Source organism: Mauremys reevesii, linkage group 1 (assembly GCF_016161935.1).
Source record: "Mauremys reevesii isolate NIE-2019 linkage group 1, ASM1616193v1, whole genome shotgun sequence".
Taxonomy (NCBI): Eukaryota; Metazoa; Chordata; order Testudines; family Geoemydidae; genus Mauremys; species Mauremys reevesii.
The window spans coordinates 331,990,535-332,007,675 of NC_052623.1; the positions used below are offsets into that span (position 1 = coordinate 331,990,535).

At 40.4% G+C, this 17,141-nt stretch overlaps 1 protein-coding gene across 1 annotated transcript in view; it reads left to right on the plus strand.

Moving 5' to 3' along the window:
- Positions 1–17,141, plus strand: part of LAMB1 (laminin subunit beta 1) — a 73,510-nt gene that overhangs the window by 14,105 nt on the left and 42,264 nt on the right. The window contains exons 7-20 of the mRNA XM_039516360.1: positions 358–560; positions 2,104–2,224; positions 2,419–2,607; positions 2,958–3,137; positions 3,547–3,659; positions 4,800–4,879; positions 7,884–8,019; positions 11,182–11,340; positions 12,042–12,169; positions 12,392–12,515; positions 13,054–13,258; positions 13,433–13,576; positions 13,950–14,181; positions 15,389–15,552. Coding sequence (XP_039372294.1) covers positions 358–560; positions 2,104–2,224; positions 2,419–2,607; positions 2,958–3,137; positions 3,547–3,659; positions 4,800–4,879; positions 7,884–8,019; positions 11,182–11,340; positions 12,042–12,169; positions 12,392–12,515; positions 13,054–13,258; positions 13,433–13,576; positions 13,950–14,181; positions 15,389–15,552 — 2,178 coding nt within the window. The remainder of the gene's footprint in view (positions 1–357; positions 561–2,103; positions 2,225–2,418; positions 2,608–2,957; positions 3,138–3,546; positions 3,660–4,799; positions 4,880–7,883; positions 8,020–11,181; positions 11,341–12,041; positions 12,170–12,391; positions 12,516–13,053; positions 13,259–13,432; positions 13,577–13,949; positions 14,182–15,388; positions 15,553–17,141) is intronic.

Consider the following 17,141-nt stretch of genomic DNA (forward strand, 5'->3'; position numbering starts at 1 on the left):
GCCTATATAAGAAAAAGACCCCAAAATCGGGACTGTTCCTATAAAACTGGGACATCTGGTCACCCTAAGCAAAATAGATCCCAGTTTTGTTTAAATTAATCTAGTATATGTAGTGATCATATTGGCGGGGGGGACCATTCATCTCTGGCATTTGTAGTGGGAGGATCCGGTGAGGGAAATTTGTATTTAAACAAGATGAAGTCTTGTTTACAATCCCAGATATTGTATTATATCTTGACATAGAAAATTGCTGTGTGTGAGGTTTCCCATAATTTATGATCTGCAGTTTTCTTGGTTTCCTTCAGTTCATAGAACTCAGTACCTAATTCAAGAAACTGTTTGCTTTTTTCCCTGCAGACCTATTAAAAATCACAAATTTAAGAATCAGTTTCACCAAGTTACATACATTGGGAGACAACCTCTTGGATTCTAGGATGGAAATCAAAGAAAAGTACTACTATGCCATTTATGACATGGTGGTTCGTGGGAACTGTTTCTGTTATGGCCATGCCAGTGAGTGTGCACCAGTGGATGGTTTTAATGAAGAGGTGGAAGGAATGGTAAATGCTCACACTTTTTCACACTAAAACCATGTTAAAATGCCTTGAGCCTGATTCTGTCCCCTTTACTCACATTGAGAAGATATATTAAAGTTAGTACTAAGGTACATCAGTAAGAGTGGCAGAATTTGGCCCTTTGTTTTTCTTCTTAATTTCCAAACAATAAAACAGTGTTCATCATTTTTGTTGTTGATCAAACACCGAGAGCTGAGACTAGTTTAAAGTTACTTTAACATCTTGAAATGTCTTCTTTCTAATTATATTAAAGACTTGATAAAAATAAAAGGCAACAGTATTGTAATGGATATAAGGGAATGTATTTTTATGCAACATTGAACTAACCTATGGACCTTGTCGCAGAAGGTTTCTATTGAAGCAAATAGCAGGGTCAAAGGGTGAGACACTTTAATGAACAAGAACAGCACTGCATTTATATTAACTAGTATAAAAAGAAAACTACAAGGGCTATCCATTTTCAAAGGTCAGTGCACATATTGATCAACAGCAGGGCAGAAGAAAATCCTGCTGCCTGCATGTTATAATATTGTATAACAGGTCAGGTACATTTTCCTTTCTTCTGTGTCAGTTTTCCCCATGATTTTTCCAAGTGGATGCAGGTAGGACTTTTGCTGGACGGGGAAGAGATTGGGTGAGTTGCCAGCCTGAAAGTAGCGTTTGTTGGGTTGCTGTTTTGGGAAGTTGAATTGTTTGGGAGATGAGATTGTCTTGGTTAACGCAAAGTGTGAGGGGAAACTTTTGAGCAGATTCATCATCTGGGAGGAAATTTTGGTCTTGTTTATGAGAGTGTAGCCCACCAGTCAGCATGCAGTGTTTATCCCCCTCTGTGCCCAGCCCACAGTAGCTATGGGTCTGTTTACAGCCCCACCTGCAGAGCTCAGATTCTAGAGACACATTCTTCTAGCTCAAGTTCCTCCCAAATTCAATCCATGGGCATCCAAGATGGCGGCTGTCACTGTCACAGGAGCAAGTTGTCTGATTTCCCCAGTAATTCTGTAAATGTTGAGGCTTGAGCCAGGATTGTGATAAATATCAATTATGGTGTGGAAGAGCTTTGGCCCCTTTCCTCTAAAGCTTCTGTATCCACTGCTGGAGAGAAGGTGACCCTAGACTAGATGACCCTATGTTCTGATATGGCTAATCCTATGTTAATGGATTATGGACAATTAATGATTTTGCCCTAATAGGTTACTAAGGGCATTTGGGGCCAAATGGTGTTTATTCACATAGGCAATTCTGTTGAAGAAAATGGGACTACTTTGTGTGGGTGAGCATTTACTCACACAGGCAAGAAACTCACAGTCTGGCCCTTTCTGTATATGATTATGTCCTCTTTAAGTGTTTTTGATGCAATGGTAGTTGGTAAGGGTATGCCAAACATTCACTGGTTATACTTTAGGTAGATGGGAAATGGTGAGGTATATTCCAATTTGAATGCACTCTATGTATTGTATTGGCTTTTTCCCCTCCTTATTTTCTTTAACCAAACATATTATATTTGTTTTTTTATTCTTTTAAATGATAGGTCCATGGGCACTGCATGTGTAGACATAATACCAAAGGGTTAAACTGTGAACTCTGTTTGGATTTCTACCATGACTTACCATGGAGACCAGCTGAAGGACGCCATAGTAATGCATGTAAAAGTATGTTTAAATACAATACCAATTCTAAATCCTATATTCTTATTTGCTTTTAAAGTTTGATGAATTTTACATTGGTGGTTCATGAGGTTTTTGTTGCATTAAATAAACTGTAAAAATATTATTTACAAGACTAATACTTCTTTAGTGAAAACACATTACTTCAGTAAAGCTGCTCTTTTTGTCTTTGATCTTAGAATGCAATTGTAATGGACACTCTATCCAGTGCCATTTTGATATGGCTGTATACATGGCAACCGGAAATACCAGTGGTGGAGTGTGTGATGACTGCCAGCATAACACAATGGGACACAACTGTGAACAATGCAAACCATTTTACTTTCAGCATCCAGACAGAGAGATACGAGATCCTAACATTTGTGAGCGTAAGTGCAAATGCCATCCCTCAGAATGTTGAAGCACATTGTGTCTATACTTTGATCACTAAGGCATTCAGCTAAGGAATTCCAGAGCAGCTGCACCTGTATTCTTGGGCCCCATTCCTCTCCTTTTGAGTTACTGAATGTTCGTGAACAGATGTTCTATGCTTCTGATGGAGGCCTAGGGTAAGTGTGGCCTCTCTTCTTTGCTTTTTGTTTAAAAAGCGGGAAATAGCGGCCATTTGGTGACTTCATATGCAAACAATGCCGTGTCTAATGAGCTATAGCAATCAGATCTGAGAACTGTATTTCTTTTACTGTAGTTAATAAAGGTGTATGCAATGCTTTCTTTTTAGCATGTAACTGTGACCCACTTGGCTCCCAAAATGGTGGAATATGTGATCGCTACACTGACTTCTCTGCTGGCCTTATTGCTGGACAGTGCCGCTGTAAATTATTTGTGGAAGGGGAACGTTGTGACCTCTGCAAAGAAGGGTTCTATGGATTAAGTGCAGATAATCCACTTGGTTGTCAATGTAAGTAGAAAATTTATGGAATGGGAATACACTAATGTTACTTTATGTATGAGCCAAAGCACTTGAAGAGGAACTTCTAATGCAGCTCTTGATTTTTATTGAAGGAAGGACATGATTTGAAGATTTTCAGGTAGCTTGCATTCCACCCACTTCCATCAGAAGTCCCAGGTGATCTTACTGTAAACTCAGTTGAAACGCTAGAAAGCCTTTCTTGGTTTCAATTTGTCCTTCACTTAGTCTACAGAAATCTGGCAGGGAGGTAAGGGAGGAATACAGACAAAAAATATGCAATAAAACTGCTCACTGAGAAATGAAGGATGGTTGTCCTGTAAATATTTGTATTAAATACTGTGCAAAATAGAAATAAACGCTTATGTTCTGATTTATTTACTTGCATTTCCCAATATAGCTTGTGCCTGTAATCCTTTGGGAACTCTTCCTGGAGGGAATCCTTGTGATTCAGAGACAGGAAACTGCTATTGTAAACGTCTAGCAACAGGAAGGCACTGTGAGCAGTGTCTGGTGAGTAGCCTTGCAATAAGAATAGATTTTGTAATAGAAAAATACACTAATATGAAAGAGGCAGTGTGGCGTGTCGGAAGTGTAGCATGAGATGGTGCTAGACTTGTGTGAGTGATTGAGAGCAGACGCATGGAGAGAGAACAGATGGAAATGGGTACTTCTGAATGTAAAGTGACAAAGAAAGAGTGTTGTGACGACAGTGAATGAGCAAGCCAGGAATATTGGAACACTAGTGTTCAGAGAGTCAATTTTTCAAACCAGACTTGCATTTTGAGGGGCACAGTTTTGCACCGGAAGTTCATTTTGGGAGCAAATGTTCATGTTTAGCTATCTAGCTGCCTGACTTTCCTGCAATCAGGCATTTTATACTGGGATTATCTAATACTTGTGCTGCCCATTAACCGCAATCGCAAAACTGCCCCAGCCAAAAAGAGAGGCCTGTTGTGAAAATCAGGCCCAGGGTGCTGAGGATCTTCCCAGCCATATCCCTGTTTTTCATCAGACTAACTCCCATTACCCAAACCTCAATCAAGGCTATGATAGCTAAGGAGTGTGTGTTGTGCCTCTTTTTCCCTTATACCAAAAATATGAGACTTGCTACTCCCCTGTTAGAGTACTTATTGGAGATTAAAAAACGTGTACTAACAAAACATCATGTGAATCAGGGCACTAAGACATTAGCATCTCAGATACGTTGGTCTGCTTTTGCAGATGACTATTCCAGCTTTGCTTTGTGTCTGTCTATGGTTATCTGCCCATAAACTATGTGGGAAATCTCAGCATGTCAGTCTGTCTCCTGAGCATACTGTAAGTTGGGGACTTGGCTCCCTATGAAAATTCCTCTCTTCATGCTAATTATAATTCGTTAACCTTTCAGATTCGTTAACCTTTCAGATGTGCGGCAAAGCATATCTTCTGTTCTCAGGCCTTTGGGTAAAAGCAGGTTAATTGGGTGGAGTATAGTGGTTCTGTCTTGAGGTTGTCATGTGATAAACTAGGTCTATTATTTGTGTGAGCAGCTCAGTGGCTTTATATATATATTTTTTGTATTGTTTTTAAAATTGGGATTTGCCTAGAGTTCAAACTGAGTGCTTTTAAATCAACACCTCATTACAGCATTAATGGCCTATTGTTCTGCAGCCTGAACACTGGGGCCTGAGCAATGACATGGATGGATGTCGGCCTTGTGACTGTGACCAAGGGGGAGCAATAAACAATAAGTAAGTCTAATTTCAATTACATTCTTGTAATCATTCACTCACTGAGCTCCACTGCATTTGCAGTCGCAGCGTTCAGGCCATGTCTACAACATAGCTGTAGCAGCTATGACACTGCAGCTGTGCCACTGTCATGCCATAGTGTAGGCACTTCCAACATCAACAGAAGAGATTTTTCTTTTGATGTAGTTAATCCAGTTCTCCAAGAGCTGGTAGCAAGGTCAGTGGAAGAATTAGTCAATTGACTTAGCCATGTCTGCACTGGGGTTAGTTCAGCCTAACTATGTCATGCAGAGTGTGAAATTTTTCACAACTCTGAGCAATGTAGTTAGGTCAATCTAATATTTACATGTAGACCAGGCCTTAGGGTTTGTCTGTACCAGGGAAAGTTGGAAGCATTTTTTGCTCTGATGGAAAAGGAGGAAGCTGTAGTGTAAAAAGATGGTGGTAAAAATGCCTGCCCCTGTCTATGCTAGAGTTTCCTTCTTCCATAGCACCAGGGCATCATAATGCTTACAAATGGTTATAGTGTAGACAAGACCTTAGTCTGGGGACAAGAGTGGCTTTGCTATAAGCCCTGCATACATAATTGCACTGTGCCAAGAGCAGTCCAGGAATTGAATTGTGACTTGGAGAGTCTCAGTCTGCTTCTAGTTTTCCTCTGCACTAGCCCTATAGCTGATGCTGACAGGGGTATGCTGATGGGTGCATTGGGGTGGTGGAACCAAGGTTGTGGCTGCCTGCTTCCCAGCTACATGCATGGGAGTGGATATACTAACTGGGGCTGAATGGAGACTCCTGTGTCCTCCGTGTTGCTGTCTGCAGTATGGGAAACTAGTGCAGCAGAGTGAGGGAGTGCAGGGTGGGTGACTGGCTGGCCCAGTATAACTTAGAATCTCATGAGGATTTCACTGAGCAATTCTTTACATAATTAATGCACATAAGCAAGACTCCAGCATTCTCATGGTGCTACTAATGGCAAAGATAGTCATGAAATATTAAACCCACTTTTAAGTACTTTGTCTACACTTATTTTAATTTGGATGATTGATTTAACTAAAATGAACAACCTTTTTAAAAAAATTGTCTCAGGGTAGGAAATTGCTTCCTTGTATACACCCCCTGAGAGAGAATCTGGCTTTCCTTTTCACTCTTACCAGTCTCCTTTCCCATCAGTGGCTGAGTGATTTATTCGCTCTCCATAATGCTAATGCCTGTTATGCGGCTAGTTACTCCTCCTTGCTCTTTCCTGTGCAGATATCAATTCAGTGCAGTTCATATGAACACATTCAGCTCAGCAGATTTTTATGGTGGTTGTGGGAAGGTGGGGAGGGCTGTCAGCCATTTTGGAGCAAGGAGTTCCAGTCTAGTCCTCCTGTTAACTGCAGTGATTGCAAAACCATCTGGAGAGAGGGTATCATTGACTGGCGGGAAAATGAACAGATGTGCTTTCCTTCTGGCTCTCTAAATCTCCTTAGAGAACTGTGCATTCAGCCTGAAACAATGCAATCGAACTGTCTGCATTTCACAAGTGTTTTTTCTAACTTTACATTAGCTTTTTGGGAATGGGTGATGTTTGCGCAGCCTAGGGTTATTCTGTTAAACAGCTTAATAACGGTTTTCTGGATCCCTGATTGTAGTGTGTGGACAGAGCAACTGAAACAGCCAAAACTGATCTGAAAACCTCCTGTGTAATTTTGAACCTTGGACTACCACCTTAGAAGCAGAGGGGGTCTGGTCCAGGCAATGAAATTCATATCCAAATATGGAAAACAGCCCTGTAATGTTAAAATCTGTCTTGGAGAGAACTTCCTTGATTCCCCTTTAGGACAGCTAAGGCATTCCTTATTTCCTTTCATTAGAAGGGCTTTTCTTCTTGGAGGAAATGAAAGCTTATGGAAGCGGAGTTTAAAGTTGTGGCCAGCGTCACTGTTGGCTTCTGTTGCACTTTTTCAAATATTTACAAATAAGCCTCGGAATGAGAGCTGGTTGAAAAACGGGGGAAAAATTGTAATTTCTTTTTTTTCTGTTTCACATCAATATTTTAATTTAAAATTCTTCATTTATCAAGAAGTATGCTGTGATTTTTGTTTTTTACTGAAAGCCAGTTTATTTAGTAAGTGAAGAATTTCAGTAATTTCAAAAATGAGTTTCATTTAAAAATCGTTGATTAAAATTTCATGAAAAACATTTCAATCATGTCAACAGTTTTTGTTTTGTTCTTTGCAAAAAGTTTCATTTACAAAAAAAAGGCCATTTTTTATTGTTTGGGTGTGTGAAAAATTTTGACCAGCTCAATGCAAGAAAAGATCTATTATAATATTGTATGGAAACAATTAACAAAACAGACAGTCTGGGGGGGGGGGGGAAGTTAGTAGCTTTACTATTTAGAAAATAAAATAAAAATAAAAAATAGCTAGTTTTGGAACAAAGAATTTTGTTGTGTTAAGCTCTGTTTCAGCCCTTCTCCCAACCACCTCCATCCCCCGTGCTTGAAGAATGACAGTGTCTTCTTCAGAACCTTTGGGCCCTAATTTCCCAATCTTGTAAAATACTGACTTCACAAGCCCAGAGAGAAAAAGAATATTTGGATGAAGTGCTGTTTGAAGGTGCTTCTTCCCTCACATAGTTTATAATGTAACATTTAGAGATAAATATAGGAGTTCAGTAGAACCTCAGAGTTGTGAACTGACCAGTCAACCATGCACCTCGTTTGGAACCAGAAGTATGCAATCAGGCAGCAGCAGAGATGAAGGTGGAAAGTGGGGCAGGGAAAAAAGACAAGTACAGTAGTGTGTTAAACTACTACAAAAATGAGTGGAAAACAGCATTTTTCTTCTGCATAGTAAAGTTTCAAAGCTGTATTAAATCAATGTTCAGTTGTAAACTTTTGAAAGAACAACCATAACATGAGGTGTTGGTAACTCTGAGGTTCCATTGTATTTTCTATGTGCTCGGTGCTCTCCTAGTATATGCATAACATAAATTCATTCGCCTTACATTTCAGCTGCTCAAGTGACACTGGCCAGTGTCAGTGCCGGCCCCGTGTGATTGGACGCCAGTGCAATGAAGTGGAGTCTGGCTATTACTTCATGTCATTAGACCACTACATCTATGAGGCAGAGGAAGCCAACTTTGGTCCTGTGAGTAGGAAATTTTAATGTGCAGGTTCAAGAGAAATGTGGAAAACTCTGCTGACCCTTTAGTTAGCATCCCATGTTTCAAAAAAGGGCCAATGTTGTAACTATTTAGTTTTTGCAAAGATTTCACTGGAAAATGTAGAATTAGGTCCTGTCAGAGAACTGTCAATTCACAGCTGGTAGGCTGGGTATTGATGATAATGCATGCGGTAATTTAAAGGAGAAAGGTATTTTGCCATAGTTTTTCTTTTTAAATCCATTTCCTGACCCTTTCTGAGTTAACATACATGAAATCTGTCTCCTGGCCTAGCAGCTCTTTTATTCCACTGCACCTAGATTTGTAAACACAGTATTTCTCAGTAATCCAGGGATTCTGTCATTGGTTCACTTTGCTTGTTTCAATAAAAGTCCCACACAGAGAATATGTGGCTTTTGCAAACAGACATTTAACCATCATAGCAGCTGTCCAATTTTGGTGTTCTACACCTAAGTGGGGTTTCTTTTATTAATGAATAAAGAGGCAGTTAAGAGTCCAAAGAAGAGATTTATAGATGTTGTTAGTTATCTCTAGTTTAGTTAGCCCTCTGTGCCCAGACTGCATGTCCCTTTTGCTCCCCTGCCCCCTTATTAGTCATGAACCGTACTCTTAATTCATAGTCAGCAGCTAAACCATTATATCAATTATACCTGCCTCCAGCAAGGAAACAGAGGTAACTCTCCAAAAGCAGCAGATAGTAGTTTGCTTGAAATTAATTAACGAAGGCAGTCACTTTGCAGCATTAGACAAATCAGGCTTTTTCTACTGAGTCCTAACTTATGGAGAGACGCTACAGAAAGAAAGTCAGGTAGAACAGAACCTGAAACGCAACACAAGGTGTATGAGCTCGTGCATGAACCTTGGTTACTGTGTAAGGATTTACCCTGTGAATAGAAGGGTAGCTTAGCGGAAATCTTCAGACAAACACTTGCTTGGGAAAAGAGCCATTCGAAAAATGCAAACCTATCTTTCTTAAAAAAAAAAAAAAAAATTCAAAATTTTCAAGTGTTTGCTAATACTTATAAATGTTTCTACTAGGCAGAGTGAGATGAAATAACTGCATTTGCATGCAGGGTTCTAACACTAGACAGTGAGTTGTCTGCAAGATCCTAGGTCCTGACTCCTTGTCACAAAGCACCATGAGTATTCATCTCAAAACATGCCCAAAAGCTCCTTCTCTCAGACTGCATGTGGGTAGTGTGTGACCCTTCTTGGAGGACTATGTCCCTTTGCCCAAAGTCTGGGTAATTTATAGCCATGCTGTCTTTGGAGAGTGTGAGAATGCATGATGGGGCTGTCACGGTTCAGTGAATTCCCCCTCTTTAGACTAGCAAAGGCACCCGCTCTCAGGCTTCTGGCTCTCTTGGCCATCACTGACACAGTGGAGACCTATGTCTCACTCACTTCTGACTGGGATACTTCCAAGGCGCACAGTTGTTTCCAGCTTTCACTGTGTTATTCCCAGCAGAGACAGGCTACCCAAGCACACCTGCTTGCTTTTGCTTCTGAGATGGTTAACAGTGTGACTGCTCAGAGCTGTAGATACAACCTTTTTGATGCAAGGCAAGCCCATTTTATTCTCAAGGTAAAAGCACTACAGAGAAAACATTAAAAACAATAAAAGATCATATGCTCGTGCTTACAAGCTTACCAGAGATCACCCCAGCTCTAGCTTGGGCTCTGGCAGGTAGTTAGTCCTTCAAAGCCCACCAAACAACTGGGTGCTTGTTCTAAGTTGAGGCTGGTATGAACTTCCTGGTCACAAGTTCATAACAGCCTCTGCTCAGAGCAAGCACTCCATCTTATGGGGCCTTAGTAGGCTCAGTCCTTCCAACCCTATCCTAAGGATTGGGGCCCTCCATGGACCAGGGATCCCTGTCCATTTGCTGAATCAGGAAGAAGGCCCTAAGCCAGTTTAAAACCAGGCTATTTGTCCAAAATTCTTTTCTTTGTCCGAGGGTCCATGGAGAATCCATTCTGAACTGGTCTGTGTACCTCTCCAAGGGGAGGGGTGGGAAGTGGCTTCAAAGGCATTACATTAGCATCCCCTTCCTACTAGAGAAGGTACATACAATGCCACAATAACACATACACAATTGCGTTTTCGGTACAATGGACTCCAAAGGTATTAAACCTGATTCAGTAAGATTGAACTTTATTCGATAAAGTTCATTCACGATATTGTGGGAAACTGTCAGTCTGTCCTGGGGCATCCTGATGTAATAATCATATTGACATGTCCTTAAAATGCATGCCGCCTTACTGACCTGACCTGACCTGAAGAAGAGTTCTGTGTAAGCTCTCACCAACAGAAGTTGACATAATACCTCACCCACCTTGTCTACCTTCTTCTTAAGATGGTTTTCTTTGGCATGTGCAGGATGTTGTCTTATTTTTATACAGATTCATTGGTTTTGATCTCTTTCAAACAGGAACTTTGAGTATCAAATACTTCCATATTCTTATATAAAGTACCAGATAAAAACAGAAATTCTAGACCAAAGGAAATGGCCATGTTTTTAGTTCATAGGTTTATGCCTGTCTGCCCTGGATTCTCTATCTTTTAATGTCTCTCTTTTGTCTGGATGGTTATTGTCTGAATTTTTAAGAGAAGCCCTAATAATTACAAATACAACATGAAAAAAGAGTAAAGCTACATCAATTACACTCTGGATTGTAGTAATAACTTTTTTTGATTTTATTTGTGTTTCGGTTTTGTGCAGGCTTGTTTTAAAATATGATCAATGGTTTATATCAGTGGTATTTTAAATTTAAAATCTCATTACAATGAATAATTTGATGGATAACTGTGCAATAATAGTTTCATTCAATCTCTGTGCAATGAAAGAAAAAGTGTCGTATTTGCAAACAAGAAGGCAAGGTGTAGATATGCCTACATCTGTGTGTACAAAAGAGAGCTTGTTTTCTATATAATGCATGATTTTAATAACAAACCAAGCAACCCAGAAAACATAAATACAGAAATAACCTGTTAATCCACAGTTAGTCTATGGCGTTTCTGTGCCTGTGGATTTCTGTCCCACCATTGAACAGGAATGTTTTAGCTACATTTGGTTTGTTTGTTTGTTTTTTCTTCAGTATTGCAATAACTTCCCCTTCTTCCTTAGGGAGTGAGCATAGTTGAGCGCCAGTATTCTCAAGATCGTACCCCATCCTGGACTGGAATAGGATTTGTAAGAGTCCCTGAAGGGGCATATCTGGAATTCTATATCGACAATATTCCATATTCTATGGAGTATGATGTTGTGATTCGCTATGAGCCACAGGTAATTGGCCACTCTTTACATACATGTTTATCAACATTGTTACCTCTTGAGAGGGCGATGACGGGTTGTAAATATATTTAACAAGGCCTGAGTTTTCCTTGTGGAATGCTAGGAGCTGACTGGTACAATGATAGTCTTTTTTACCTAAAAATAACTTAGAAATGCAAAAGACTTACACTGACCACTACTGTTATTTGAATCACAAACATTATTTATTATCTTATTATAATTGTGCTGTTGAGGTGCATGATGCTTACTGGACAATTAAATTTTTTTTGACAGACCCCTTATGGGACAACTGAGGATATATAAATTAGGCATAACACAGCAAGGACGACTAATAAACAAAGGGTGTGGAAACGATTGCTGTGTGACATTAGGAGACCAATTACACATCTCCCACAAGCAATCCATATGCCGAAATAGATTTACATAAAATATTAATGGAATAATTGTGAACATAGGAATAAATGTGAACCATTCCAAGAAAATCTTGATCTGTTTGTGGATAGTTCACGAACAGGACAAACCCATCAAATAAATTGTTCTGTAACCAGAGCTGTGTGAACTCTATGTAATGGAATGGAATGCCATGAATTGTGATTGTTACATGTGCGTCTTGTTAGTTCTCATTCTCATGCAGTTTTGATATCAGAAGTTTAATCACTTATCCATTGGTTAATGATGACCAATTTTTCCAGTTACCAGATCATTGGGAAAAAGCTGTTATTACTGTTTCACGCCCAGGCAAGATTCCTACAAGTAGCCGATGTGGTAATACCGTTCCTGACGATGATAATCAGACTGTGTCATTATCACCTGGCTCAAGGTCTGTATAACTGTTGTATCATTCATTTTAGGATTGATAGTCTTTTTTAGGATTTGGTTGCACAAGCTTCCAAACATTCTTTTCAAAACTTACCATTCATTCTTAGTAAAAATCAAACAAGAAGAGGCAGAATATTATCCCGAATGTTCCATAGAGCCATCTTAAAAGATTTATTGCATTCAACATTTTAAATGAAAACCAAACATTCTGTTTCCAATCCAGATATGTCGTCCTTCCACGCCCTGTATGTTTTGAAAAGGGACTGAATTACACTGTTCGCCTGGAGCTATCGCAGTACTCCTCCTTCGATACTGAGGTGGAAAGCCCATACACACTCATTGACTCTGTAAGTGAAAGTTACTTTATGGATGGTTTTTAAAGAAAAATTAAACTTAAAATACTAAGTGTTGTATTTTCCGTTTGGCCACTGCTACGTAAATCCCACTGAAGTCAGTGGGAGTTTTGTTCACTTATCCATTGGCTAAATTTGGCTGTACATTTACAACAGTTTCAAGCACTGTACACATCTTCAGATTTAAAGTATGTGCCCTGTTTGGTTTCTTTTCTGATATGCATTCTTTGCTGTATATTACAGGATCACTAACATGTTAAGTGCTGAGCTGCTAAAGTTTGTATCTTTGGAAAGGCTTATTTATACAAGTGAGGCAGGCACATCATGAATATCAAACCTGATCTTCCATATTTTCCATAAAGTATTGGTTTTGTGGATGCTAGAAATTTTTCTATGAAAATTAAGATCTTGTTGTTTTTGTTTTACTTTAAAAAGCCAGCGTACTAGGAAACAAAGTAATATTTAGTTTAGACAAAAATGGACTGCAGCATTATAAATGGTAACGTTTTGTCATTTTATAATTGTTTCATAGCTCGTTCTTATGCCTTACTGCAAATCGCTGGACATATTCACGGTTGGGGGCTCAGGCGAAGATGTGGTCACTAATAGTGCTTGGGAAACATTTCAAAGATACCGATGTTTGGAAAACAGCAGGAGTGTTGTGAAAACGCCTATGACTGACGTCTGCAAGAATATTATTTTTAGCATCTCTGCACTGTTACATGAGACAGCATTATGTATGTACAACTTAATTGACTTGCAGAATAAATCACAATTTTCCAGTTATTAATGTTGTTGCCAAGATGTGGGTGGGAGGTGTGAGTGTATGTGTGGAGAGATGCTGCTCAAACCTGTTTTATGAGCTGTAGTGCTCTCTTTTTCAAATTCTGTCCTCTTTTTTCACTATTCAGCTTGCCAGTGCAACCCTCAAGGCTCATTAAGTTCAGTGTGTGACTCTAATGGAGGACAGTGCCAGTGTCGTCCTAATGTTGTTGGAAGAAGATGTGACAGATGTGCTCCTGGCACCTTTGGGTTTGGACCTAATGGATGCAAACGTATGTTTAATCCATAATCTCTGCATATTCATTCTAGTTAGGCAATGGCAAATCGAATAATGGGGAATATTGGTATCTAACACTTTTTAACAAGATATTCTTTAAGGTACTGTTGTTCTCTGGATCTAAGTATAACCTAGGAAATCCAGTTTAAAGTCTCCACTCTGTTGAATCTTTAATTCTAATACAGTGGTAGGGTCTGGTTTTTCAGCCTTTACTGGGGCAAAACTCTCATTAGCTTTTGCTGGAGTCTTACTGGGTAATGACTGCAGAGCCAGGTCCAGAGGCTGCAGCTGCATAAATGGAAGAAGAGAAGGTTTTCCAACTATCATTTCTTTTTAACTGCATTTTTATTTTATTTTATTTTATTTAGCTTGTGAATGTCACTTACAAGGTTCTGTCAGTTCCTTCTGTCATCCTGAGACTGGCCAGTGCTACTGTTTCCATGGAGTGTATGGCCGTCAATGTGATCGGTGCTTACCTGGATACTGGGGATTTCCAAGCTGTCAGCCTTGCCAGTGTAATGGCCACACGGATGACTGTGACCCATACACTGGGGAATGTTTGAATTGCCGCGATTCCACCACAGGACACAACTGTGAAAGGTATGGTCTCTTCTTATAGCTGATATACTGGTACATTATTATATGTTGTAAGCACTATCCACTGAACTGCCCCAGGCAAAGCTATCGCCCAGTCCTAAAGTCATTACTCAAGTAAGTCCCATTGAAGTCGGTGAAATTAGCATGATCAAGCACAAAACCCTGATTCTGCACTGAGGTGCCCCACCGTTATTACTGGACAGGGAACCATCTCTCCTGTTTATAAAGGAGAAGTGGCCCCTATGTAAATATCACATGTCCATCTTACTTGGATTTCAGCACAGAGAAATAGGAATGAATAGAAATGTCTTGGTTTGCCAAACTGGACCACCTGGACAAGTTTAAAGGCTTGGGTGGGGGGGCTGTCTTGAAAGTGACAGTGTCCATTTATAGGAAGAGGGCCAGCTCTCACTGCGAAAATTCCTCTTATAGTGTCCACTTTGTAGCGGCAGCTGTGCAGTGGAGAGCAAGGCAGAAATTTTAAGGAGATGAACAAACTCAGGATTGTTTCAGACACCTAAGTTATCACTTAATTTTAATGAAGGCAAAATGGCAAGACCCATTTTCTTCCGTCCCCAGCAAAAGAGCAATGAATATATGTTAAAAAATGCCACTGTTGGTGAGAATATGTACAGCTGAAAGAGCTACAGAGATGAAAAGTCTGTGCAGAGTTATCACAACTAGGGGCCAAACCTTGGGCCCTGGTGCAGAATTGGCCAGAGCTGCAAGGACTCTGGCCGGTTTGCAGCCATGGAGACAAAGCAGATTCTGAAGGGAAGAGGCGAACCCCATCCTCTGTAAGCAGATGATGGGCACCTCTGTGGCCTCCTATCTTTGCTCCAGGCCCAGGGCCACCCATTTGAGCGAAGGTGTGTGTTGAGGAGGTATGAAACTGATTTCTCCATATAAATGTGCCTAAACACCTACCAGAGGAGGTTTTAAAGTGTGATGATCAGAGGCAAGACATAGCATTTGAGATGGCATGGTTTGGTTTGGCATGGCATATTACCTGTACTGCTAGTATGAGCCAAAGAAAACATCTTTACAGTAGTGTTACTCATACTGTGAATAACAATTGGAGACCTGTAAAAGATGTGTCTGTCTCCCTCATCCCTCCAGTCATTGAAAACCATTCTAGTGTGATTTCACATCAGAAGAAATAGTCTGTACAGTATCTGCTTGCGGTCTCACAAGCCTTTATTTAATACAGGTGCCTTGGGGGATATTATGGAGATCCTGTCCTGGGATCAGGAGATCATTGTCGGCCTTGTCCTTGCCCAGATGGCCCAGAAAGTGGGCGTCAGTTTGCCAGCAGCTGTTATCAAGATCCTATTACTCTGCAAATTGTGTGTGTCTGTGACGTGGGATACATAGGTAAATACCATGTGCTTTAAAGTGCATCTACTGAGTTTTAATCTGGCTACAGAGAGGGACTACGTAGAGCAGGGGCGGGCAAACTTTTTGGCCCGAGGGCCACATCTGGGTATGGAAATTGTATGGTGGGCCATGAATGCTCACAAAATTGGTGGTTGGGGTGCGGGAGGGCTCCAACTGGGGGTGTGGGCTCTGGGGTGGGGCTAGGGATGAGGGGTTGGGGGTGTGGGAGGGTGCTCTGGGTTGGGACTGAAGGGTTCGGAGGGTGGGAGGGGGATCAGGGCTGGGGCAGGGTTTTGGGGCACATGAGGGAGTCAGGGTGGCAGGCTCCGGGTGGCACTTACCTCAAGCAGCTCCCAGAAACAGCGGTATGTCCCCCCCCTTATTCATAACTGATCTGGAGAAAGGGGTAAACAGTGAGGTGGCAAAGTTTACAGATGATACTAAACTACTCAAGATAGTTAAGACCAAAGCAGATTGTGAAGAACTTCAAAAAGATCTCCCAAAACTAAGTGATTGGGCAACAAAATGGCAAATGAAATTTAATGTAGATAAATGTAAAGTAATGCACATTGGAAAAAATAACCCCAACTATAGATACAATATGATGGGGGCTAATTTAGCTACAACGAGTCAGGAAAAAGATCTTGGAGTCATCGTGGAGAGTTCTCTGAAGATGTCCACGCAGTGTGCAGAGGCGGTCAAAAAAGCAAACAGGATGTTAGGAATCATTAAAAAGGGGATAGAGACTAAGACTGAGAATATATTATTGCCCTTATATAAATCCATGGTACGCCCACATCTCGAATACTGTGTACAGATGTGGTCTTCTCACCTCAAAAAAGATTATTCTAGCACTAGAAAAGGTTCAGAAAAGGGCAACTAAAATGATTAGGGGTTTGGAGAGGGTCCCATACGAGGAAAGATTAAAGAGGCTAGGACTCTTCAGCTTGGAAAAGAGGAGACTAAGGGGGGATATGATAGAGGTATATAAAATCATGAGTGATGTTGAGAAAGTGGATAAGGAAAAGTTATTTACTTGTTCCCATAATACAAGAACTTGGGGTCACCAAATGAAATTAATAGGCAGCAGGTTTAAAACAAATAAAAGGAAGTTCTTCTTCACGCAGCGCACAGTCAACTTGTGGAACTCCTTACCTGAGGAGGTTGTGAAGGCTAGGACTATAACAATGTTTAAAAGGGAACTGGATAAATTCACTTCCCGGCGGGAGCTCAAGAGCCATAGATTGCCCACTTCTAACACAGAGGGAAGTAGAAAACACCAGCATAAGCACTGGCAGAAGTTACTGTAGTACCAATATTTGTAAATGTTGTAGTTTTTATTTACAAATTAAGGGCCAGTCTCTGGCAAGCAATGCATGTAAGCATTCACTGGAAAATCAGTGGGAGTGAGAGAGAAGTTACCCACCCCTATTATTCCTATATCTGCCAAATCTCTCCACCTAGTGTTTGTTGTTCAGCTTAATTTAAATTGTAAGCACCTTAAGAGCAATTCTTTGATTTTTATGCATCTATGAAGCACCATGTACCCCTGCAGCGATATATAAATAATGAAGTTATAAGAACCA